At 40.5% G+C, this 24513-nt stretch overlaps 2 protein-coding genes across 2 annotated transcripts in view; one reads left to right on the top strand and one right to left on the bottom strand.

Annotated features, from left to right (window-relative positions):
- Positions 1-8857, bottom strand: part of NINL (ninein like) — a 39431-nt gene extending 30574 nt beyond the window's left edge. Inside the window, exon 1 of the mRNA XM_081313710.1 lies at positions 8782-8857. The gene's annotated coding sequence lies outside the window, so the exon portion shown is untranslated. The remainder of the gene's footprint in view (positions 1-8781) is intronic.
- A 3039-nt stretch (positions 8858-11896) lies between these two features.
- On the top strand, positions 11897-24056 carry EIF4A3 (eukaryotic translation initiation factor 4A3). The gene is made up of 12 exons (XM_081314715.1): positions 11897-12156; positions 13892-13964; positions 15211-15277; positions 15481-15543; positions 17104-17236; positions 17762-17842; positions 18374-18515; positions 20783-20921; positions 21083-21198; positions 21771-21878; positions 22214-22341; positions 23698-24056. The coding sequence occupies exons 1-12, from the start codon at positions 11991-11993 to the stop codon at positions 23712-23714; spliced, it is 1233 nt and encodes a 410-aa protein (XP_081170841.1). The 5' UTR covers positions 11897-11990; the 3' UTR covers positions 23715-24056.
- The last annotated feature ends 457 nt before the right edge of the window (positions 24057-24513 follow it).

Below are 24513 nucleotides of genomic sequence, written 5' to 3'. Positions count from 1 at the left end.
ACTCAGCCTCTTGCAATTTCTCAACAAATGATTTTTAAAAACAAATTAAGTAGACCAAACATTCTCAGCAAGTTGATCTGGACCTGAATAAACTTCATGAATGTGCTCAAACACTAATGAAATTAATATAAACATAAGGAATTGTCTTACACCAAGATCATTGGTTGATCCAACTCAGTATTGTGTCTACGAGGACTGACAGCACTTTATTATGGCTTTTTACAAATCCTGGGTGCCAGCATGGAAGCTTTTGCACATAAACTTGCACTTTGCCACTCAGCTATTTTCCTTCTCCTGATCCGCCTCTAGCAGTCTTCCAGCATTAATACAATTTTATTGACTTCCACTGCTGCATTTTACAGAAATAAATTAGGGTAACCCTTTTTATCTAGCGGATGGACTAATACATCATATTAATCTATAAAGGTGAGTTTGGGGGAACGATGATGTGCAAATTTGGTCACTGGGGTCCCCCTTCACTTTCTCTGTCACCATAAAAATCTTTTGAAGCTGTGAATAAGAGATTAAAATTAATGTAAATGGTGAAATATAAATGACACAACAGATAAAAATATTCACCAGTTCACATCTGAGAATTAGATCCGCGGCGCCGATCCGCGGCGCCGATCAGCTGTTTGTCGGATCCCGGGACAACTCGACGGAGCCGGTGACCTTGAGGGGAACCTTCCAGTTGCTCAGGAGCCGGATGCTGGTTGAGTTACAACTGCTATTATGAACTACGGTTTGGAGCAGCGTCAGCGTTTTAAGCTGGAGTGGTGGAGACGGCCCTGGTTGGCGTCTGAGACGGTTGGCGGTGAGGGAGTTGGAGCGCCGCGACCGCCTTGGCACGGTGACTATGGCTGGGTGGAGTATGGACTTTTATGCCTGGACATCTGGAGGCATGGACTATTATAGTTCATTGGACCATATCCCTGAGCCCCACTCCGTGACTTTACGGGTTTTTACCCTAATCCATCTCGCTGACTGGTTTCCCCTATTGTCCTCCCTTTTTCCTTCCCCCTGGGCTGTGGAAGGCGCCGGGTGTATAACCACTGTGAGAGAGTGGTTATGAGCTAAGAGTTTCCATCTGTTCCGTCTTAGAGGTGAGAGCTCTAGGCGGTATCTCTCTCCCTGGCCGTATATCTCAGGCTGCTCCCCGGTTCTTACCGTTGTGAGAGAACGGGGATTGTCCCGGGGTTACCCAGCTCTAGTGGCAGAAGAGCTGGGTTTGCAGTCTGGATACTCTCCTTCCATTTTTAAGATCCTCCCATTTTATTTATTCGATCTGGGTCTGTTTTTGCTGTTTTACCCAATTTTACCATGGTTTTGAGGTATTCCAGCACGGTTTTACTCGCTCTCAGGGGTGCCCCCCCATCCTGGGAGCGACCCGCCTTACCTATTAATTTGCCTCTTGATGACGGGTCCGACTGTTGGGTCCCTGAGAGATGGCCGGGCAGTAACAGGGGCCTAAGATATAAATTTAATAAGAGGCCCCTGATTACTTTTTTAGCCAGATTTTTTGTAGGGTTAGGGAGGGGGGAGGGTTGTGGTTGGTTGGAGAGGGGGGGTAATCCGCCAACTGCTGTTCAGACCAGGCCTAGGATAGATCGCGTTGAGGGGGAGCCGGGGTCGGTCATCTCTGGAGCTCTGGAGCAGGTCGTGGGAATGCCAATTCCCACGACGATAGGGAATGGCAGCAGGTGTAAGATCAGAGGGCCGTACCGACCTCCGGGAGGGCCTCTCCGCTACCTACAAGCGGTGAGGCGCTCCCACCCTCTGCCTTCGACCCAAGGTTCTGGGAGCGGGGATGTGCAGCCACCTGAGCTCCGACTGGTGTACTTGAATGCCAGGTCCGTTGCTAATAAGGCTCCCCTCGTCCGGGATTTAGTCGAGGGTGAGCAAGCGGACCTGGCCTGCATCACGGAAACCTGGTTGGGCCCAGAGGGTGGTATCCCCCTGGTTGATCTTTGCCCACCAGGCTTCCGGGTGCTACACCGGCCTCGGACTCAGGGTAGGGGTGGGGGAGTGGCTGTGGTTATGAGGGAGACCTTATGTCCGCAGGAGGCCACCGTTCCTCAGATAGTCGGGTGTGAATCTCTCTTATTGAGGTTTGGTCCCAGGGCGCAGTTGGGCTTGCTGCTCGTGTACCTTTCGCCTAGTCGCGTAGCAGCAGCCCTGCCTGAGCTTCTCGATATCCTCTCAGGGCTGGTGATTGAGTTTCCCAAACTTATGGTTCTGGGAGACTTCAATCTACCATCCCTGGGAGGAGCATCTGAGGTAGCTCGGGAGTTCATGGCTTCCATGACGGCCATGGACCTGACGCAGGTAATTCTTGGACCGACTCATGAGGGAGGTCACACCCTTGACTTGGTTTTCTTATCTGGTCGGTGGTTAGATGATCTTGGTGGGGGCTCCCCAATTGTTATGCCCCTGTCATGGACCGATCATCATCTCCTGCGGCTGGTCTTCCGTTTTGCCACTCCCCACCGTGGGGTTGTTGAGCCAACTAGATGGTTCCGCCCCAGACGCTTAATGGACCCTGAGAGGTTTCAGGCAGTGCTGGGGTCCCCACCTGCCTCCTCAGCTCACAGCTCGGCAGATGCCTTAGTGGAAGCCTGGGAAAGGACGGCCACGGAGGCACTTGACCGAGTTGTACCCTTGCGGCCCCTGACCCGGCGCAGATCCCAATGGGCTCCATGGTTCTCCGCGGAGCTCCGGGAGATGAAGCGTCGGAGACGGGGCCTAGAGAGCGTTTGGAGGTCCACCCGATCTGAATCCGACCGATTGCGACTAAGAATCCATATTAGGTCTTATCTCGCAGCGATGAGGGTAGCGAGATCTAACTACTTCGCTGCCCTCATCGCGTCCGCAGATAATCGCCCGGCCGCCCTGTTTAGGGTGACCCGCTCCCTCCTTAATCAGGAGGTTAGTGGGGAACCCTTGCAGGGGCGGGCCGAGGAATTTAGTCAACATCTGTCGGACAAAATCACTCGGATTCGGACCGGTTTGGACTCCGACTGGGCAGTATCGGACGATCAGGACACGAGCGGTCTTGTCAATGTCACCTGGGAGGAGTTCGATCCTGTGACTCCGGAGGAAGTGGACAGGATCATGGGGAGGCTGAGCTCCACCACATGTTTATTGGACCCGTGCCCTTCCTGGCTGGTTTATGCAGCCCGGGAGGGGACACGAGGCTGGTTCCAGGCGGTTATATCTGCTTCTCTGAGTGAGGGTAGTTTTCCCGCCGCCTTGAAAGAGGCGGTGGTGAGACCTCTCCTCAAGAAGCCTGCCTTGGACCCGGCTGTTTTGAATAACTTTCGTCCGGTCTCCAACCTTCGCTTTCTTGCGAAGGTTGTTGAGAGTGTGGTGGCGCATCAGCTCCCTCTGGTCCTGGATGAAGCGGATTATCTAGACCCGTACCAATCGGGCTTCAGACCCGGGTACAGCACGGAGACGGCATTGGTCGCGCTGGTGAATGATCTCTGGAGGGCTCGGGACAGAGGATACTCCTCTGTTCTAGTCCTATTAGACCTCTCAGCGGCTTTCGATACCATCGACCATGGTATCTTGCTGCGGCGTCTCAGGGGATTGGGAGTGGGAGGCACGGTTTTTCAGTGGTTCTCCTCCTATCTCCTGGGACGCTCGCAGTCGGTGTTGGCAGGAGGGAAGAGGTTGACCGCGAGGCCTCTCGCTTGTGGAGTCCGTCAGGGGTCGGTCCTCTCGCCCCTTCTGTTCAACATCTACATGAAACCGCTGGGTGAGATCATTCGTGGTTTTGGAGTTGGGTATCATCAGTATGCTGATGATACCCAACTTTTCATTTCGACCCCAAACCACCCCAGTGATGCCCTCGGCGTGATGTCCCGGTGCCTGGAGGCGGTCCGGGTCTGGATGGGGAGGAACAGGCTTCGTCTCAACCCTGACAAGACGGAGTGGCTGTGCGTACCGGCATCTCGGGATATTCAGGATATCCCACCCCTCATTATGGGGGGTGAGTCTTTACCTCCTGTAGATAGGGCTCGCAACTTGGGAGTCCTCCTAGACTCACAACTCTCCTTAGAAGATCATATTGTAGCTGTGACTAGGGGGGCGTTCGCCCAGGTTCGCCTGGTGCGCCAGTTGCGGCCCTATCTAGACCGGGATGCCTTGCGCACGGTCACTCATGCGCTCGTGACCTCTCGTCTTGATTACTGCAACGCTCTCTACATGGGGCTACCCTTGAAGACCACTCGGAGGCTCCAACTGGTACAGAATGCAGCCGCGAGAGTTGTATTGGGAGTCTCCCGATACTCCCGTGTTACACCTCTGCTCCGCGAGCTGCATTGGTTACCAGTTGTCTTCCGGGTGAGGTTCAAGGTGTTGGTAATGACCTACAAAGCCCTCCATGGCATGGGTCCAGAATACCTTGGGGAGCACCTGCAGCCGGCGTCAACTTCCCTCCGCCCAGTACGCTCCCACAGAGAGGGCCTCCTCAGGGTGCCGCCGGTCAAAGAATGCCGACTGGTGGCCCCCAGGGGGAGAGCGTTCTCTGTGGGTGCACCGGATTTATGGAACCATCTTCCGGTTGAGCTCCGGATGGCGCCCGATCTCCGCTCCTTCCGGCGCAACCTTAAAACCTATCTCTTTAAACAAGCTGGCCTGGCCTGATGGGACGGGGTGGGATTTTTATTAACGACTTCAATTTTAAATTTGTATTATTTCTGGGCATTGTTTAATTATGTTTTAATAATCTAATTTTAACTTTTGTATCTAATTTTTATGTATTGCCCTGTTCACCGCCCTGAGTCTCTTGAGAGAAGGGCGGTATATAAATTAAATTAATAAATAAATAATAAATAAATTCAGATTATAGTGGGATATATAAATAAAACCCAGAAAATATATTCACAATATTCAACTTGAACACTAACCAGACAGAAACAGCCTGAGTGAAGAGAGAAGATTTTAACAATTGCTTAAAGTTTATCAAAGTTGAAACTCTCCCCTCAACAACAAGGAGCATTGATCCAGTGGCCCCTTCCCAAAGGTCCTTCTCTCCTGAGTAATCCTTTATTAAGAATTATTTAGTTAGGCATTGTACTTAATGGAGGAATATATAAATGTACAAGGCTGCCTCCCCCAGTAAATAAATAAATAAATGGCTGAACTAATGTGAATTACAAAATCCAACTGTGTCAAAACTCAGACAAGATTCACTTATTAAAAGAAAATTCAGTCTTGCAATCTTTTGATATACCAAAGGAAAATAAGAGATTGGGTGGGGAAGCAAATATAGGGAAATCAATATAAAAGAATTTAACATTATTCTAACTCAAATAATGAGAACTGGTCTCTTATATGCTGTCATGAGTAACTCCCATATATGATCAGTTTGCTGATCTTTGAGATTTTGTGTTATTTTAGATGTTTGGGGCAACTGTCTGGTTCAGTCTAAATATAGCACTGCATAAATTATGTTGTAATAAAAGAGATCATTAGTAGATCAATTCTTTAAAAAACAAAAACAAACCTGAGGTGCCTTCTAATCTACTCCAAAGCCTTTTAGGATTGAAGTATCAATGTCTTTTAATTTGTAATGTAACTATTTCTTTCCAGAAATATAACCAAGAAAAACATGAATGAAAAAATGGAAAACTGTATCAGTCCACTGCCCCCAAAATCCTCAAAGCTCATCCAAGCAGATTTTCATCTTATAGAGAAAAAAGGTTGACTCCAAAGTATTCTTGGCAGTACAACAGTTGTACTAATGCTAGAAGGCATATTAAAAATGCCTGAATAAGCATTTCTACCACAGAAATGCTTATGACACACTTCTTTCAATGTTTTAGAGCCAAACCACAGGCTATCATTTATCTCTTATTTCATTTGGGCCCCAGTTTCCAGCTGCTGGCTGCTTTTTTTTTCTCCCGAAGATCTAAGAAAAGCAAAGTAAGAGTCATGCAGAACCAAGGCAGGTTCTAAAACAGGCATGTGCAAATTGTGGCCCTCATGCAGCCCTGGATAGCTAGTAGATTAGATTAGATTAGATTAGATTAGATTAGATTAGATTAGATTAGATTAGATTAAAAGGTAAAGGTAAAGGTTCCCCCACACATGCGTGCTAGTCGTTTCCAACTCTAGGGGCCGATGCTCATCTCCGTTCAAAGCCGAAGAGCCAGCGCTTGTCCGAGGATGTCTCCGTGGTCTTTATTGTCATTTTTTTTACTGTGCACAAGATCATAAACTTTTAACATTATGTGATTTTTAGCAATATATATGTCTCTGTGTATATATATTAACTATATTATATATTTTATATGTGGCCCAAGACAATTCCTCTTCACCCAATTCAGTCCAGGCAAGCCAAAGGTGGGACAACATGTGTTAAAAGGTATTCAAGTTTTTCCATAGTATTGAAGCTCAGTTTCTTAGGTGTAAATTTAGATACAATCAAAATAGTCTCCTTCAAATAGAGCTTGATTTCTGATGACTTATATAATTGAACCTCTGTGTAGAAATGCACAAGGTAGCTCAAATATACAAAATTTTACAAATTGCCCTTAATCTAGTGCCGTCCAGATGATGAGAGGTAACTGAAGCTGAAATCTAAACATCTAGAGCAGGAGTCCCCAACTCGTGGTCCATGGACTGGCACCAGTCCATGGCATGCCAGCAACCGGTCCGCACAAACAAAGCCCCATCTGCATGATGCAGGTAGCATGCAAAACCATGCCCCCTCCGGAACTGGTCCCTCGTGTCCAAAAGGTTGGGGGCCCCAGAACTAGAGAGCAACACACTGTATAGGAGAGTTAGTTCTTCACTTACAACCGGTCATTTAGCAATAGTTCAAAGTTACAACAGACTTCCCTCAGGATACTTATGACCCTGATTTGAAATTCTGATGTCCCCTCCCCCATAGTCATATGACCACATTTTGGGTGTTCAGCAACCAGCCTGTATTTACAGCTGTTTTCAGTGTCCAACAGTCACATGACTGGAATTTTTTTTTAATAGGAAATTAGCCGCTGCAGTGAAGGTCATAAAATCAGGCTGCAGTATTCCAGGTGTGGTCTTACTAGGGTTTTATAAAGTGGTACTAAAACTTCATGTGATGTTGATTCTATGCCTCTGTTTATACAACCCAGGATTCTATTAGGTTTTTTTGACTGCTGTTGCACACTGCTGGCTCATAGTCAAGTGATCGTCCACTAGGACTCCAAGGTCCTTCTCATACTTACTGTTTTTAAGCCAGGTCTCGACTAATCTGTACTTGTACCTTTGATTTTTCCTGCCTAAATGTAAAACTTTGCTTTTCTCCACATTGAAATTCATTTTCTTGGATAGGGCTCATTGTTGAAGTTTGTCAAGATATTTTTGGATCCTGAGTTTGTCTTCTAGGGTGTTGGCTACACCTGCCAGCTTGGTGTCATCTGCAAATTTTATGAGTTCCCCTTCAATTCACTCATCTAAGTCATTGAGGAAGATATTGAAGAGTACTATGCCTAAGACGGAACCTTGTGGTACCTCACTGCTTACTTCTCTCCATATGGATGTAGTGCCATTGAGGACTAGTTGTTGAGTACAGTTTGTCAGCCAGTTACAGATCCATCTGGTGGTGATGTTGTCTATTCCATCTTTTTCTACCATAGCTTATCAAGTAGTAGGTTGTGGTCTACTTTATAAAATGCCTTACTGAAATCTAAATATACTATGTCCACAGCATTTCACTGGTCTACTAGTTTAATCTCTTTATCAAAAAATGAAATAAGTTTGGTTTGGCATCATTTGCTTTTAACAAATCCGAGCTAGCTACTAGTTATAACTTTGTTTATATAATTTATAACAAAGTTACATATGTTGAAAACTGTACAGGAGATTAAGTATATATCAGTGCAAATAGGTAACAATATAGTTCTTCACAAGTGTGCTTGTACAACTTTAATTTGGTTTAAATCTTAAGTTCTTCAGCACAAACGTTTTGTGGTTAATAGCTTCTCTCTCTTTTAATGATTATTATGGACTAATGTCTGATGAAAGAGGTAGCAATGATTTCCTTTTGTTTTCTCCAAACAAAGGAAAGCCTAAGGAGCATTTCATAGCTGCAATATTATTCCCTTACTTTAAAACTTTCGGGGCAACCAAAAATTTCAGGAATCTTCATAAAGCAAATGTCTCTGCTGAATGTTTTTTCTGCAGTTTATGCAGCATAAACGGCTGCACGTTAACCAAGTGATAACAGATAAAGGGAAGCAGCCCCCGATACGTTAAAGCAGGGGTCTTCAAACTTGGCCCTTTTATGACTTGTGGACTTCAACTCCCAGAATTCCTCAGCCAGCTTTGCTGGCTGAGGAATTCTGGGAATTGAAGTCCACAAGTCATAAAAGGGCCAAGTTTGAAGACCCCTGCGTTAAAGGAGGGTAATTCAAAGAGATTTACGTTAGAATTCATGTCAAAACACGCTAAAAGCAAGCCACTCAAAAAAGCAAAAACAGAAAGCAGTCTCCATGAACGGGTTGGAAAGTCTGATTTTAAAACAACGAATAAGCCAGTTTTTACCGTAAAATAAAAAGTGTGAAGACGTGAAAACCATAAGTAAAGCAAAAGCGGTGTTTTCCTATCTAGACGAAAACAAGCGGCACAGACATACACACACACACACAGCCAAACCAAACTGCCCGCAATGGGGAATTAAAATATTTCCTCTGAGGCCGGGGTGTTTTTCATACTTCGCTTCACTTTCATTCTCGAGTTAAGGAGAAATATTCGGATCCACCAAAGTCCGGGACCGCGCAACACACCTACTTTCTCCGGGGTCCTTTTACTAGCCAAGCAGCATCGCCACCGCGCAGGCACCTCCGCTGCCCTCCCAGCCTCTTTGTCTCCCGGGAGTCTGAATACCAGGCTGCGCTTGGTTTCTCTCCTCAGGCGCCCCTCCCCTGGCGGCGGTAAGGAAGCAGCCACCGGCTCGCAGGCGCCTCGGCCTCGCTGCCAGTTTTCCCAGCCGCCTTCCAACGCCTAGCCAGCTGCAGCTTTCTCGCCCTCCTCTCCTCTCAAGCGGGTACCTCTGGCAACTGCTGCGCGTTACCAGGAGGCGGCGAACTGGGCTCCAAACGGGTCTTCGGTTTCTGCTGTTTCAAATAGCGAGAACTGAGCGCAAGCCCGGGCTACCGTAGGCAAATTCCCCGAGATGGCTTCGGTTGCAAGAACGAGGGTGCTGCCCGGTAAAGAAGAGGGAGCCAAGCTATTCTCCGAAGCGCCTGAAAGCAGGACAAGAAGCAACGGATGGAAACTAGTCAAGGAGAGAAGCAACCTAGAACTAAGGAGAAACTTCCTGACAGTTAGAACAACTAACCAGTGGAACAACCTGCCTCCAGAAGTGGTGCATGCTCCAACACTGGAAGTTTTTAAGAAGAGACTGGACAGCCATTTGCCTGAAATGTTATAGGGTTTCCTGCCTTAGCAGGGGGTTGGACTAGATGACCTCCAAGGTCCCCTCCAACTACTACTTCTTCTTCTTCTTCTTCTTCTTCTTCTTCTTCTTCTTCTTCTTCTTCTTCTTCTTCTTCTTCTTCTTCTTCTTCTTATTATTATTATTATTATTATTATTATTATTATTATTATTATTATTATTATTATTATTATTATTATCATACACGCAATTAATATTTTCGTTTCGTGTGGCGGAAGGAAAGGCCGATATACCATTTACACAGAAGGAAAATATTCTCTATTTGATATGACTTTTTCCCTACTGGATTTGTGCGAGTGCTGCCTTGACAGCTTCTTTCGATTTGGCAAGTCAGTTTTTCCCCAGCTAGTGTTCTTCATCTGTCTTGGATTCCAACTACCATGGTTTTTGAGGATAATAGGAGCAGTTGTAAATAGCCCAACTCATTTGGAGGGCAGCGGGATGGGAAAGAAGGCTGTAACTTGTCAATGTAAATTCATATTTGTATTTACTGGTATATGTCAACTACTGTTCCAAACAGCAGGTTTTCATGACTAAGATGAAACTTGAACTCACAGTCTCCCAGTTTCTGGCCTGCTGCCTTAACCACTAAACCAAACTGGCTCTTGTTGAGAATTTGATGAGAACATGGCACAAGCTGGGGGGGAAATAATGAAAGTTGAAGTCTGATATATCTCAAGCTTACTATGTTGGGCTAGGCTACAACAAACACCTATCGGATAGTATATAAAGGACAGCAGAATCAAACAATGAGCTCTGCTGCTATCATATTTCATAACCTTGTCAAAAAGGGGTGGAACTTATTATTTCTGCTGCTTTTGTCATTCCCCCCCTAGCATTTACATGGATATCGTATTAGATGAGACATTGTGATCTAAGAGTAATTTGATTTGCACCTAGGTTATGCTAAGAAGAGATTGTCTAGTTTGTGGTTCAGTTGCTATCAATGGTCAGTTTCTGATTCTGTATACGATACAAATTGAGAAACCAGGATGCTGAGTTTTAGTTCTGGTTTAGGCATGAAAAGTGGCTGGGTAACTTTGGGCCAATCATTCTCTGTCTCAACCCAACTCACCTCATAAAGTTATTATTGTGAGGAAAATAGGAGAAAAAGGATATGTTTGCTACCTTGAGCTATTCATAAAAATAATAAAGGTGGGATATTAAAATCTAAAACAATGGGGAAAAAATGGTTCAGATAGCTATAAATCAAAGTGATCCCAGTTCCTAGTTATCATTTCTCAGCACATCTTGTATGTGAATGAATTGTGTAAAAACATAATTATTTTGGGGAGAATTTTTTATGTGTGGATTATTTTATTCAAATATGTTTCTATTTTTTATATTTCTGATGCTTATTCTTAATTCAGTTTTAGAAAAGATTGTTTTAATTGTTTTAATTTAAAACCACTGAGATCCTTAGGTGCTCAATTTTATTTACATTTTAATAAATACAATTTTAAAAATTGATGTCTGCATAGTTCTATTGCTAGATATGGGCAGTATGGATGTTTATCCAAAAAAATGTGAGGAAATCTCACTCTTAAGGAAAGTCAGTTTCTGATTAGCAATATTACAATCACGTTTGTCATGCAATAGGCAAATGTTTTCATATAGTTTACCAACGTGCAATACTGAGATTAGTAGATTCAAAAATATGGTTTTAAAGTGCCTTTTTCATTAATTCCTTGTATACTATTTTTCTTCTTTTAAGGAGTTTCAGATATAGTTTTAAATATATATATTTCTCAAGCCACTTTTCTCAGTACCTAACATAAAGTAAGACTTTCATTACAAAAGAAGACAAACTGTCTTTGTGCAAGAAACAATACTCTTCTGGCAGTTTAAAATATATCAAATTCATTAGGTCACAAACTTTAAAAATAGTAATTGGAGCCTCTGCTCTTTAACTATATGCTCACTAAGCCCACGTTGCACTTCCAGTTGCTTTCAATACTGTACCAGGGGTCTTCAAACTTGGCCCTTTTATGACTTGTGGACTTCGACTCCCAGAATTCCTCAGCCCGTCACGCTGGCTGAGGAATTCTGGGAGTCGAAGTCCACAAGTCCACAAGTCATAAAAGGGCCAAGTTTTAAGACTCCTGCTGTAGACGGCTCTCACTTCCGCTCTGGAATGGGGAAAAGTAGAATGGTACTAAACATCCTTGTCTTAAGAAAGACTCTACGCCAGGGGTAGGCAACCTCGGCTCTTTTATGACTCATGGACTTCAACTCCCAGAATTCCTGAGTCAGCATAGCTGACTCAGGAATTCTGGGAGTTGAAGTCCATGAGTCATAAAAGAGCCGAGGTTGCCTATCCCTGCTCTACGCTATTCTACTCTTAAGATAACGAGCGTAGGGCTTCGTTCGGCGTCCGCCTGTGCGTCACGGGGGCGCGTCGGAAGAGAGGCAAAAGCGCAGGCGCGGCTTCGGGGTTGTCTCGCAGGAATTACGTAAGCGGGCCTTTCGGCACGTTGACCGTTCTGCGTAGAGGCGGGAGTCGGGCGGTCTTGCGTGGTGGCCAGGGCCTAGAAGCGAAGCGATGTCGGGGGCTACGGGAGGCGTGACGGGCTCCGCTCGGAAGCGGCTGTTGAAGGAGGAGGACATGACCAAGGTGGAATTCGAGACCAGCGAAGAGGTGGACGTCACCCCCACTTTCGATACCATGGGCCTACGGGAGGACCTGCTGCGCGGCATCTACGCCTACGGTGAGGAGGCTGGAGGGATGGGTTGAGAAAGGGGAAACGGGATTGAGTTGTGTGGCCGCGCAACTTCCGAAAGCGGTAATTGAAGCGAAGGAGGATCAAGAGCGACAAAGAACAGGAGAGCTTTCCAGCTGCTTTTTCGCTTCCTCCGCCTTAATAATAATAATAATAATAATAATAATAATAATAATAATAATAATAATAATAATAATAATAAGTTGGAAGGGACCTTGGAGGTCATCTAGTCCAACCCCCTGCTCAGGCAGGAAACCCTATACCAGGGGTCTTCAAACTTGGCCCTTTTATGACTTGTGGACTTCAACTCCCAGAATTCCTTAGCCAGCAAAGCTGGCTGAGGAATTCTGGGAGTTGAAGTCCACAAGTCATAAAAGGGCCAAGTTTGAAGACCCCTGCCCTATACTATTTCAGGCAAATGGCTGTCCAGTCTCTTCTTAAAAACCTCCAGTGTTGGAGCGTTCACCACTTCTGGAGGCAGCTTGTTCCACTGGTTAGTTGTTCTAACTGTCAGGAAGTTTCTCCTTAGTTCTAGGTTGCTTCTCTCCTTGACTAGTTTCCATCCGTTGCTTCTTGTCCTGCCTTCGGGCGCTTTGGAGAATAGCTTGACTCCTTCTTTTTTGTGGCAGTCCGAGATATTGGAACACTGCTATCATGTCACCCCTCGCCCTTCTCTTCGTTAAACTAGACATACACATTCTCTAGACCTGTTCACACGTCCCTCGTTCCAGGATAGCTGGGCCCTAAAATGTAGTCGCTAGGAAAATGGAGCAAGGAAGGGTCAGTGTCGGACGGACTTGGATTATTGGGCTTCCCTCTGGTATTTGTTGATCATTTTTATGGAAGCCTCTGTTGATGGCATTTCTGAATAATCCCCCCCCCCCCCGAGCAATCTGCAGATGTTTGAAGCTCTGCCTGCCATTCTCGCTTCCGATTCTGTCCTTCTGTTTTAAAGGAAGTGTATTTGTTGAATGGAGAGGTAATGAGATTTGTAGTTTTAACTTTTGCCAACACACTCACATTCTTGGTAAATTCCTAAGTGGGTTGAAGTTTTGTCATATTACGTGAATCTAGAGATCAGTTAGTTTCCATTATTATTACCCAGATAAACCTGTAATACATAGGGTAAATGTTACTTTGTCAAGCACTGATGTACCAAAAGAGAAAGTCATCTTCCAGGCCTTGGAGATATAGCATTAGAGCCTAAAGCAGCTGTTCAGGAATGGTTCTCTTCTAGGCAGTATACTTTGCTTTTTTTAAAAAAGAAATTCTGAGTATAAAATTTATAACATGGGTAATAAACTTCAGCTGCAAAAAGACAGGAAAACCAGCAGAGATGATTCCTGCTGGTATAATTGGAATAGATCCTTTGGTCATTTCTGTAGGATCACTAGATAAGTTATTTATTCAAGAGCAGTAACAAATTTATTTAGACAGATTATATTTTTGCAGCCTTGGAGTTGTATTACTTTTGATTCTGGCTGTAGCTACCTAATGATATCCTAAAATAAAGTAGCCCTCCCATTAGATTCAGGCCCTAATGTTACTAAAAATTATTTAAAATAAGTGTTAGGGAGCCTGTTTATTTGCTTACTTTGAATAATGTATGTTTAGTTTTCATTGCATTTCTTCATGTTTCTTTACTATAATACTTGTCAGTTTTGATAGTTTAGTTTGTAGAGGGAAAATCTAAATTGTAATCTAAAAACAATTTTTTTTCTAGGTTTTGAAAAACCTTCAGCTATCCAGCAGAGAGCAATTAAACAGATAATTAAAGGAAGAGATGTGATTGCTCAGTAAGTGGAATTATATTCTAAAAGGAAAGTTTGAAGAGTATGTTTTGTGATATCTTGATAGTTAAAAAATAAACTGTTCTTGATGTCTCTTACTCATAAATATTAGTAAGCAATGAGTTCTTTGGAAGCAGAGATTTAACATACGTTTAATGGTATAATTCTAATCAAAAATAGTCCTTCTAAATTCATGGAACGACTTTTCAGAAGTATATATACTGCAATTTCACAGTCGTTTAGATTTTTAAATGGTAATATATAACATCCATTAATACAATTGATCTTATACAAAATTGTAAGTAGTAGTCAGTGATCCCTTAACAATGACAAATGATCTTCATTTTGTTTTAATTATATTTTTCTCCAGTTAAAAAGTAGAGAACAATTTCTCAGTTTTGTTAAGGTAGCTAAAAATGAGAATACTAGTTGTGTTGAGTAATTAAGTTTTCGTCATTCATTGTGAATAATCATTAATTTGTTCATTTGTTGTATTTGACGCTTGTCAGAGAATTTTTGGTTTTTTCACATGTTTATCTTCAGAAATATATTAATATGTTTAATTTTTTCTATCTAATGTCTACAAGGTATACTCTAATCTTTACGTGTTTTTATAGGAAGAACATTTTGCTTCATGGTATTTTAATTTTGGGTTTATGCAATGATAGATATTGGAGTTAAACGATATAGAACTATACAGTAAATTTGGCTGTGTCCTTGTATATGTGTTACTGGACTACTTTATTATGTATATCAAACTTTAATTTTAATTTTTTGAACTTAACTGTATGCATTAGAAAATGATTTTTTTTCTAGTGTAGTAAATTTGGTTGCAATTCTAATTCACATATGGGAATAAATTTCATTGAAGTCAGTGAGGTTTTACTGACTAGATAGCTATATATATGAAAATTGACCAGATCACTTAGATTCCATTATGTCATAGACAACAGAATTTTAGTATTCATTGGTATACATTTATGAGAAAACTTTTTTGTTACGCATTTATATATAAGTCATAGCAAGCTTGGTTCTTGTTAATAAATTGGGTAAACCTAAATCAGCTAGATTTTATTTGAAAATATCTACAAATAGTGTATCAGATGGTTAACTGCTAATTAGCATTAGCAAACATGGACTTCACTACAAATATAAGGCCCCTTAAATAGACCCATACAAAGCTAATCTTATATCATGTAGTAATTTTTTTTTGTATTTAATCAGATTTAGCTATTCAGTTGTTTCTTTTTAGATCACAGTCTGGAACAGGCAAAACAGCAACATTTTCCATCTCTGTACTACAATGTCTGGATATTCAGGTAACTTTTGGAATATGTTTGTTTTATGAAGATGCATATATTATTTTGAGTGAAAACATTAAATTATGGAGCAAAGACTTCAACCCTTTGGATTATATTCTACGACATATTCCTTTGAGAAAGAGCAGTTGAGATTTAAAATACATATTTTGAGGAGATCACACTATTGAATGTTATATAATTAATCTCATTCTTTCAATTAGGTTCGTGAAACCCAGGCGTTAATTTTGGCACCTACCAGAGAGTTGGCAGTACAAATTCAGAAGGTAAATGAATGTTAGATTATAATATTTGCAAAAGAATATTACATCACTTAAATCCCTGGCCAATTCTTTCTTTGTTCCAAGTTGCAGCTCAAAGCCTGAACTCAATAATGCCTATTTAGAATCGGAATGTACTATTACAGGGCTTTTCAACCAGTGGTAAAGTGGTAGCGGGGGAGGGGAATGAGCTGAACCAGTGGCAGCACCGCACAAGCCTGAGTGAGAGACGGCTGGAGCTGCAGGGCTGTCAGGGCTCAGCGGAAGTGCCAGGAATGTCGCAGCATCTCCAGGGTCTTGTAATTTACATTCAGATGCTTGGCAACTGATTCATATTTATGATGGTCACAGTGTCCCAGGGTCATGTGAAGTGACCAAAACCTGCTTCAACCAGCCAGCAGACAGGGAGAATAAAGACCAAACACCCCCCCACCCCACGTCCGCTGCCAATCCTCAACAGAAATACTCACAACAATGAAAATCTCAGACAGGAGGAAGAGCGCCATTGGGCAGGCAGGTGTCTTGCTCAGCTATGGCTTGGGGGGCACTTTTTTCAGTGCCATTGTAACTTCGAACAGTCACTAAGCGAACTGTTGTAAGTTGAGGATTCCCTGTACTTTTTTTTTTTTGGTCATCGAGTTTTTGACACCTTGCTAGGCAACTGGTGGTACTCGGATGTTGCCATATCCTAAAAATGGTACAATGGGTGAAAAGGTTGAAAAGCCCTGTACTGTTAGATTGAAGTCTTAGTGGTTTTTGGTTGTGTTGGAGAATCTTCTGTTGGCACAATCTCTCCAACAAGTGATATAACATATTCATGCTTATAAAATTATTATTTGCTGTTCCTTGAGGTCACTCCTAGATATACAATGGCCAGGCTGGCATTGTGGTGAGCAGTATTATGTACTGGATCTAACAGCCAAATAAACACCTAACATCCCATCAACAGGAATTTTTCCCCAGATTCCTATAGCCTTGAGCTGCCTCTGCTAAGAGCATTGGTAACTCTCAGGACACATGCATAGCTTGCTCTCAGCAGTACCTAGCAGAATTTATCTTGAGTACCATGGTGAAAGAAACCCAAGATACAAATACAATAAATTAATGTCATATGGCAATTTATCTTTTTAAAAAAGAACCCAGACACAATTATAATAATAGACATGAATCAAGCACCAAGTTACAAGGGGAGAAATATTTATTTAACACATGATGAGAACATGATAGAAGTAAACCTATACACACAATCCACATAATTCTATACAAAACTTCTACAGGGGTACACCAGTAGCCTCAATGTCAGTTCAGTTGTCCAGCCTATCGCCTCTGGCACTGGCTTTGTGCAGGTCTTCTAGGGAACGAGAGAATGCATGTTGTGGGTACTCTTGCACAATATGTTTAATAGCACCAGGGAGAATGGATTCACATTTATGACGATTTGCCTATTCATTTTGTTTGTATACTGTTACAGATGTCATGGTTCTTATTAGGACTACTGCCTCAATTACATTTCAGGAGGTGTTAGAATTCTTAACTCCTAAATAATGTATGGACTCATTTTTACAGGGGCTGCTTGCTCTTGGTGATTACATGAATGTCCAATGTCATGCATGTATTGGTGGGACCAATGTTGGCGAAGATATCAGGAAGTTGGATTATGGACAACATGTTGTTGCTGGCACACCTGGTCGTGTATTTGGTGAATATATAATTATTATGTACAGTACCATGCCCACAGTTAATGCTTTGGTTAAAATTCTGTTTGGACTACGATAGTTTTCAGTTATCTTATACTCTAGATTTGAATCAAAATTGTTTTGTTACTTAATTTCCTTGACCTTTATATTTGGAAACTATCTGGAAAGATAACTGCTAATTATTTTAGACCAGTTGTGGTTAGTAAATAGCCTGAAGGCCATATCTGGCTTTAGCTCCCAGTTCACATAGGAGGCAGGCATTGTCTTTTCCTTTGTTGCAGATTTTGAATTTTCTTCCCATTTGCTCCCAGCTAAGCTCCCAGCTTCCTGATTCTGATTCTTCCAGCTTTACTTCAGAAACACATAAACATTTGCATGAGAATTTGCCCCAGAAGCTTTTCAGGACATATTCCGAAATGATACCATTTAGGATTGATGTCCAGAGGAATAATGAGTATTCAGTCTGTGGGACAAGGAGTTGTTTTAATATCTTTGGTGACTGTTGGTGGAAATTTGAAATCTTTCAGATATGATTCGTCGCAGAAGTCTAAGGACTCGTGCTATCAAAATGTTGGTTTTGGATGAAGCTGATGAAATGCTCAATAAAGGTAAAGAAAATATAAATCCCAAAAGTTTCTAGCTCTTTTTTAAAAAATAAAACATGAAAAAACTTTAAAGGATACAGAGTCTAGTAGTTATGGAGTTTTTGTTATAGACAAAATTAAATCTGCACCAGTTTTGGTAGCTTTTTATGACAAATAAATAACATCCTATCAGTTGCCAAATGCTAACACTGGAGTTGAATGTCAGATGCCTCTAGTTCAGTGGTTCACAACCTTTTCTTCCCCATGGACCCCCTTTAAATACCTTTTATGGCCATGGACCCTCGAGACTTAAGATTTAAATCGTAACATTTCTTCAAGCCTTCGCAGACCCCCTGTGACGATAATCGCTCCCTCTCAGGAGTCTGCAGATCACAGGTTAAGAAGCCTTGCTCTAGTGAGTACCAGCCTGCATTAAACCGCAAGCATAATTCTTGGGCATAGAGCAAATTAGAGCAATTTTTGCAATGCATAGAAGCAAAATAAAAAAGGCTTCCATATTTTATTATCATTTATTATGTTATTTGCATTATACAGGTTTTAAAGAACAGATTTATGATGTGTATAGATACCTTCCTCCAGCCACTCAGGTAGTTCTGATCAGTGCCACTTTGCCACATGAGATCTTGGAAATGACCAACAAATTTATGACTGATCCTATTCGTATTCTGGTGAAACGGTTAGTAATTTTAACATTATGTTCCAGCTTATGTTGAGCTTCCTTTTATGTCAAGTTTTGAATTTTTTTTTTAAAAAATTATTCAAATAATACAAAGATAACACATATAAATCTAAATAAAAAACAATATAAAAAATACAAATATTATAGTGCACCCACATCCCTGGAGACCATTTTTATTACCTATATTTCTTCTCATATAACAACTAACAATATACAATATATTTCAATTGTGCCCTTATCCCCTCCAAAACAGCATATGTTCTTGAGCAGGTTTATTCCCTTTGCCTTCCACCAAGACTGTTTTTATAAAATCATCCCATATTTCATTATAATTATTTACTTTAATCATCCCTTTTTAAAATTTAATTTCTGTTGTTAATTTATCATTTATTGCCATATTCCATATTTCATTATACCACTCGTTTCTTTGAATAACCCAATTCTGTCTCCAATATTTAACCATCACTAATCTAGCTGCTATTATCAAATTTACAATCAATTCCTTTTTTGCTTCATTTATATCTTGTTTTTCTACCAGTAACAGTAATGCAATTCTCGGTGACATATCTAAATTTACCTTCAAAAGTTCTTTAATTTCCCTAAACACCATGTCCCATATCTTTTGTGCACTAGCACACTCCCACCACATATATTTATATGTTCCAATCTCTTTCTCACACCTCCAGCAAATATTTGTATATTTAACATCTATTTGATTTAATTTACATGGTGTTAGGTACCACCTCCATATCACTTTATGTCCATTTTCCTTAACTCTGACATATTCTTATATACTCTTCTGTTCCAAATATTTTTCCAATCTTTATCATTTATTTCTCCTTAATCTGTTTCCCAGATTAATTTTAAACCTTTTGCCAGTTAATATTCTGTATATTTTCCCAATTCTTCCTTTACCTATATATACTTCATTTTCCTCACTTTCTTTTATAATTATTTAAAATTTTGTTAACTATCTTTCACCTCAAATTTTTCTTCCATTTTTATCCATTTCTCTAATTGTATTGAATTCAATTTAGTATCTGATAAAACCTTCTTTAATTGTATTATATTCCTTATCTTGTTCTTCCAGTCTTCCCATGTATATATATGATTTCTTTTTTTTAATTTACTAATCCAATCTTTCAATTCAATCATAGGGAATTTCTCCATTTCTACCACCAGTGTTAAAGGAGAAATTCCTGGCATTAACCAATACCTCCATTTATTCCATAATTACATCATTTTTTTAAAAAGGGATTTTGAATTCTCTTAACAATTGTTAATATCCTTTTTAAACCAATATGTTTCTATAGGATCGCCTATTTCCCTTAATTCCTTCAATTCTATATCGCTCCATAATAAATATCTATGTACTGCTATAATATCTGGGACCACCCTTAATTGATTAGCTACCCAATAATTTCTAACATTTGCAAGACCCAGCCCACCCTTTTGTAATGGTTCATACCATAATGCTTTACTTGTTCTTGCTCTCTTACCTCCATTGCAATACACCTCCAGCAATCTCGTCAAGTTTTGAATTTGATAATACTTCAGATCTAAACTAGAACAATATATTTAATTAATGTTTGCTATGTTGTCCAAACTTACACAACTGGTTAAATCTAATTATGACCAGTTGAAATTGATAAATTTTGAACATTGCTTTTGTTACCTATGAATGTAATTATTTCCATTGTAGTGTTTGAAGGACATGCATAACTACAGAAACTTTCTGCTTCTTTATAAATGTGGTGGAGACATCCTCATGCAATCAATAAGTTCATGGCTAAAATAGAAATTTTGTAGCATATCTTCACCATAGTGTATCGAGAACTCTTAATTTTTAATTTCCAGAGCAACAATTCAATGCTTAATACTGGATTGCCTACCTTCTCTAATTCTTCCTCAGTTTTAAAACATTGTAAAAACAATTACTCAGTTATGAAAGTTTTTGTTTTCAAAATTTAATGTTTGATAGATCCATTAGAGTATTTCTTACAACTATTTTACAACAATCTTATATTCCAATAAAAGAGAGAGAGAGAGGAACAAACACTACTGTGTTTGTTCAGCCAGTAGCCTGCTAATTTTCAGCCTGAATATGCTTTTTCCCCCTTTTTCCCAATATTTTCATTTAGAATGTGTCTTGTTATTTGTTCTTTTAAACAGTTCTGGGAGTCATTTTGACTGAAGAGTAAAATAAAAATGCTTTAATTATATAGTAAACAAGGTTAATTTGGATATATTTTCCATTTTCTTAGTGATGAGTTGACTCTTGAAGGGATCAAACAGTTCTTTGTGGCAGTAGAGAGAGAAGAATGGAAGTTTGATACATTATGTGACTTGTATGATACGCTCACTATTACACAAGCAGTCATCTTCTGTAATACCAAGAGGAAGGTATGTCAGCCAAGTATAAGTTCCAAGAGAATATTGCATGATTTCTGTTCAAGTTAACAAATGGGTGGAATTAGATGCATGTTGCATTATAGAGAAAGTTCATTTTTTTCTAGATTACACCATGTCAGTATATAACTAATTGTGTCTAATCCCTGGATCAGGTTGATTGGCTGACTGAGAAAATGAGAGAAGCCAACTTCACTGTTTCATCAATGCATGGTGACATGCCTCAGAAGGAAAGGGAGTCCATTATGAAAGAGTTCAGATCTGGGGCAAGGTAAGACAGCACTTTTGTTTCCCAATACTCTCCCAAAATACAATTCAAAACCATCCTCTAGATCAGAGGTTCCCAACCTTTTGGGCACCAGGGACCGGTTCCATTGTGTGCTGCCTGCATCTCGCAGATGTGGCTTTGCTTGTTAGTGCAGACCGGTTGCTGACATGCCGCGGCCCGGTACTGCTCCACGGACAAGGGTGTGGGGACCCTTGCTCTAGATTTTGCTCAATGGTTGCTTGAGAGTGACATGAGATTGTTAAGTACATCTCTTTTTGAATTTCTCTAGCTCATCAAAGTATCTTACAAAGACAGCTAATGTTCTGGGTCAGCTTTTATCAGAGTTTATTATTTTTTGTGTTTGAGATGAGCCTGGTGTCTAGGTTTTTATTCAAGTGCCATTTCTGGTATTGGTAAATATTGTACAATCCACTGTATCACTTTTGTGAGTAGGTAAATTTGTCCTTGTGTTTTAAGTTGTGCTAGCACAGATAAAAATAGAAGGGTTTATTACTACTTCTCAAATTCTGAAGAATTCTTGCTTTTAGTCCAATATTTGCTTTTTCTTTTTACAGCCGAGTTCTAATTTCTACAGATGTTTGGGCTAGAGGTCTGGATGTTCCTCAAGTATCCCTGATCATTAACTATGATTTGCCCAACAACAGAGAGTTGTATATACACAGGTAGGCATACATGTATATTTCCAGAGAAAAAATTCTTAATTTTTTGAAATCATTTTTCTAAAATGTATTCATAAAACATTAAATGTTTGAGTAATAAAATTATCTGAAGAACAAATGAGGGGGGGAAATGATATTTTCTAGCAGTCCTATCAAGTTAAAATGAAATATGCTTCTGCCTTTAATTATATAAGATAAGCAGTTGCCCAGGCTCTGACACAAAAATTCTTTGCTGTAGTTGGTTCTGCCATGGGCAATAAAGGACACGGACGAATTCTGCACTGAATGTGAGTTGCTGTGGCTTCTCATATGTTAATTGGTTTTGAATCTCCCACCAGGATTGGTAGATCAGGCCGCTATGGTCGCAAAGGTGTAGCAATCAACTTTGTAAAGAATGATGATATTCGTATCCTGCGAGACATTGAGCAATACTATTCTACCCAGATTGATGAAATGCCAATGAACGGTAAGTGTCCTAATTTCTTGTAGAAGATGGTTAACCACAGCATATTAGAAAAATCATATAATTAAACCTTTTACTTCACAGTGTTGTGAAAAACTGGAACAAGATTTTATAGACATTATAATGATCAGTTCATTGGTGAGGAAAAATGTTGCATGCAAAACAAGATACATTTAAGAGGATTAAATGCTGCCTTTTTGGCTTTACCCATTCTTTAGATGTTTCTGCCAGTGAACCACAGCAGCTAGTTCTTTAGTGCATCAGCAATGTTAGGCACCAAATTAGGAATAAACATAAACAGCCCAAACAGTAACAAAAACAACTGATTATCCTGCTTGCTCAGGAGAACAAAGCAAGGCCAAATTTCTTCTACTGAAAGGAATTCTTCCTTTTGACTGAATTTACTTAAATCCACAAAAAGAATGGCCAGTTTAATAGGATTTTTTTGAAGTTATATTTCACTTAAGTATTATCCAAATTATGACTGGCTGCACATATTGCACTCTCATGCTTTAATAACTTAGCAAACAACAATTGCCTTGTTCACAAAGCATGTGTTCTGTACCAGCCTGCTACTGGCCCTGCAGAAAAGGCAGGGACAACCCCTTTACAAACGGCAAGAGGCTGGAATTAAGCCTGCCAAATTTATTAACATAAAACAGCAAAACAAGACACCAACCATGAAACAGGAGCTATGAAACAGGAACTAATCAAGCGGTTGCCTTCAGCAAACCAGCCCTCCCACACATTCCCCTTTTATACAGTTCAGGGCGTGGCTTCTCTCTGCCTCCTTCCGAGGTGCCCCATTGCCTTCCTCTGTTTACTCCTGATTGACTGCCTCCTGCGTCGGGCGTCCTTGAACAGGGCCAGCTGTGGGTCATCTTCATCCACGCTGTCAGGCTCACACAGCTGGGTCTCCGTCGTGACCAGGTGGGAGGGGCCTGGCTGAGGGCTCTGCGGAGCCTCAAGGCCATCATCAGCAAGTTCTTCAACATCCCCCTCCTCCTCTGAGTCGTCCGACCCAACTGCCGAACCCACAGGCTGACCCTGAATCACAACAGCATGTTACACTTTTAAACCATGCAAGTTAACAATATTAATGTTAGCTAGCAGAGCTTGCTTAATCTGAACCCAACAAATTAAATAGGTCCACAGTTTATGAGTCAACTTTGGTCTTTTCGGTTAGCCAATGTACAATCTTGAATTTGTACAATTTGTAAGCTGTTTCTGAGTGCTGCCTGCCATGTAATCGATTGATATTTTTTAGTAGCTTTCTTTGTATTGGAGTGAGAATTTGCATAAGACCTGCCATCTTTTCATGATTTTCACACCACGGTTCTGTTTCTTTCTTTAATCTAGTTGCTGACCTTATTTGAAGAAACTAGACAGAAGAGAGAAGGTCCTCTTACCTGTGATACATTATTTTAACAGTGCACAAGAGCTGCTTGGAACTCTTCTTGTTACTGATCCTGCTTGAAAACCATAATAGTGTAACTTTAAAATGGTTAGGCATCTGCTAATCAGGATTGGTGAAAAATAATATTGGAAGCAGTGCAAAGTGCTTAGTGTTTTTTATTTACCTTTGTTGTGTAATTGCAGAAACCTAGGAAATGGATTTTTCCTGATGGAGATTGTAAAGAAGCATTTCTGTAAATAAGTTCATTGTCATCCTGTTTTCTGCTTTTTTTCCTAATTAAAACAATTGTGTTTTCGTATAATTTGTCCATTCAATTTTGATAGTTAAAGCTAATTGCTTTCTTTTCTTCCTCTATCCCTTTAATTAGCAAAGTAAAGGGATTTGTTTTTTTAAATATCTTTCAGATTCTTAAACAGTCAAAATGAAGTGCTAATTAAAGTTTATATATAAGTTCTTCTTTACCGTATGAATTCAAGTGTAACTTTAAAAATATTATAGCAGCAGTTTGGTTGAAAAGGGTTTAACACTAAACCACTTTAAATATTTAAAAAGTTTTCAATTTTCAGATTTTTCATTTTAAATATAGAAAACAAATTTAAAGCAGATTACTGCTAAGCTTGTAAGCTGCCCTGAGTCTTCGGAGAAGGGCGGGATATAAATGGAATTAAAATAAATTAAATAAATAAATAAATAAATAAATAAATAAATAAATAAATAAATAATGATGTTCAACTATTTAACAAATGTTTGTTATTTAC

This window comes from Vipera berus, assembly GCF_964194415.1.
Source record: "Vipera berus genome assembly, chromosome: 1".
Lineage (NCBI taxonomy): Eukaryota > Metazoa > Chordata > Lepidosauria > Squamata > Viperidae > Vipera > Vipera berus.
This window is presented reverse-complemented; position numbering and strand designations above follow the sequence as displayed.

Coding starts and splice junctions, on each gene's coding strand:
- EIF4A3 (XM_081314715.1), top strand. CDS start 11,991: ATGTCGGGGGCTACGGGAGGCGTGACGGGCTCCGCTCGGAAGCGGCTG. Junction 13,965..15,210: donor GGAAGAGATGTGATTGCTCA/GTAAGTGGAATT, acceptor GTTTCTTTTTAG/ATCACAGTCTGGAACAGGCA. Junction 15,544..17,103: donor TGGCAGTACAAATTCAGAAG/GTAAATGAATGT, acceptor TCATTTTTACAG/GGGCTGCTTGCTCTTGGTGA.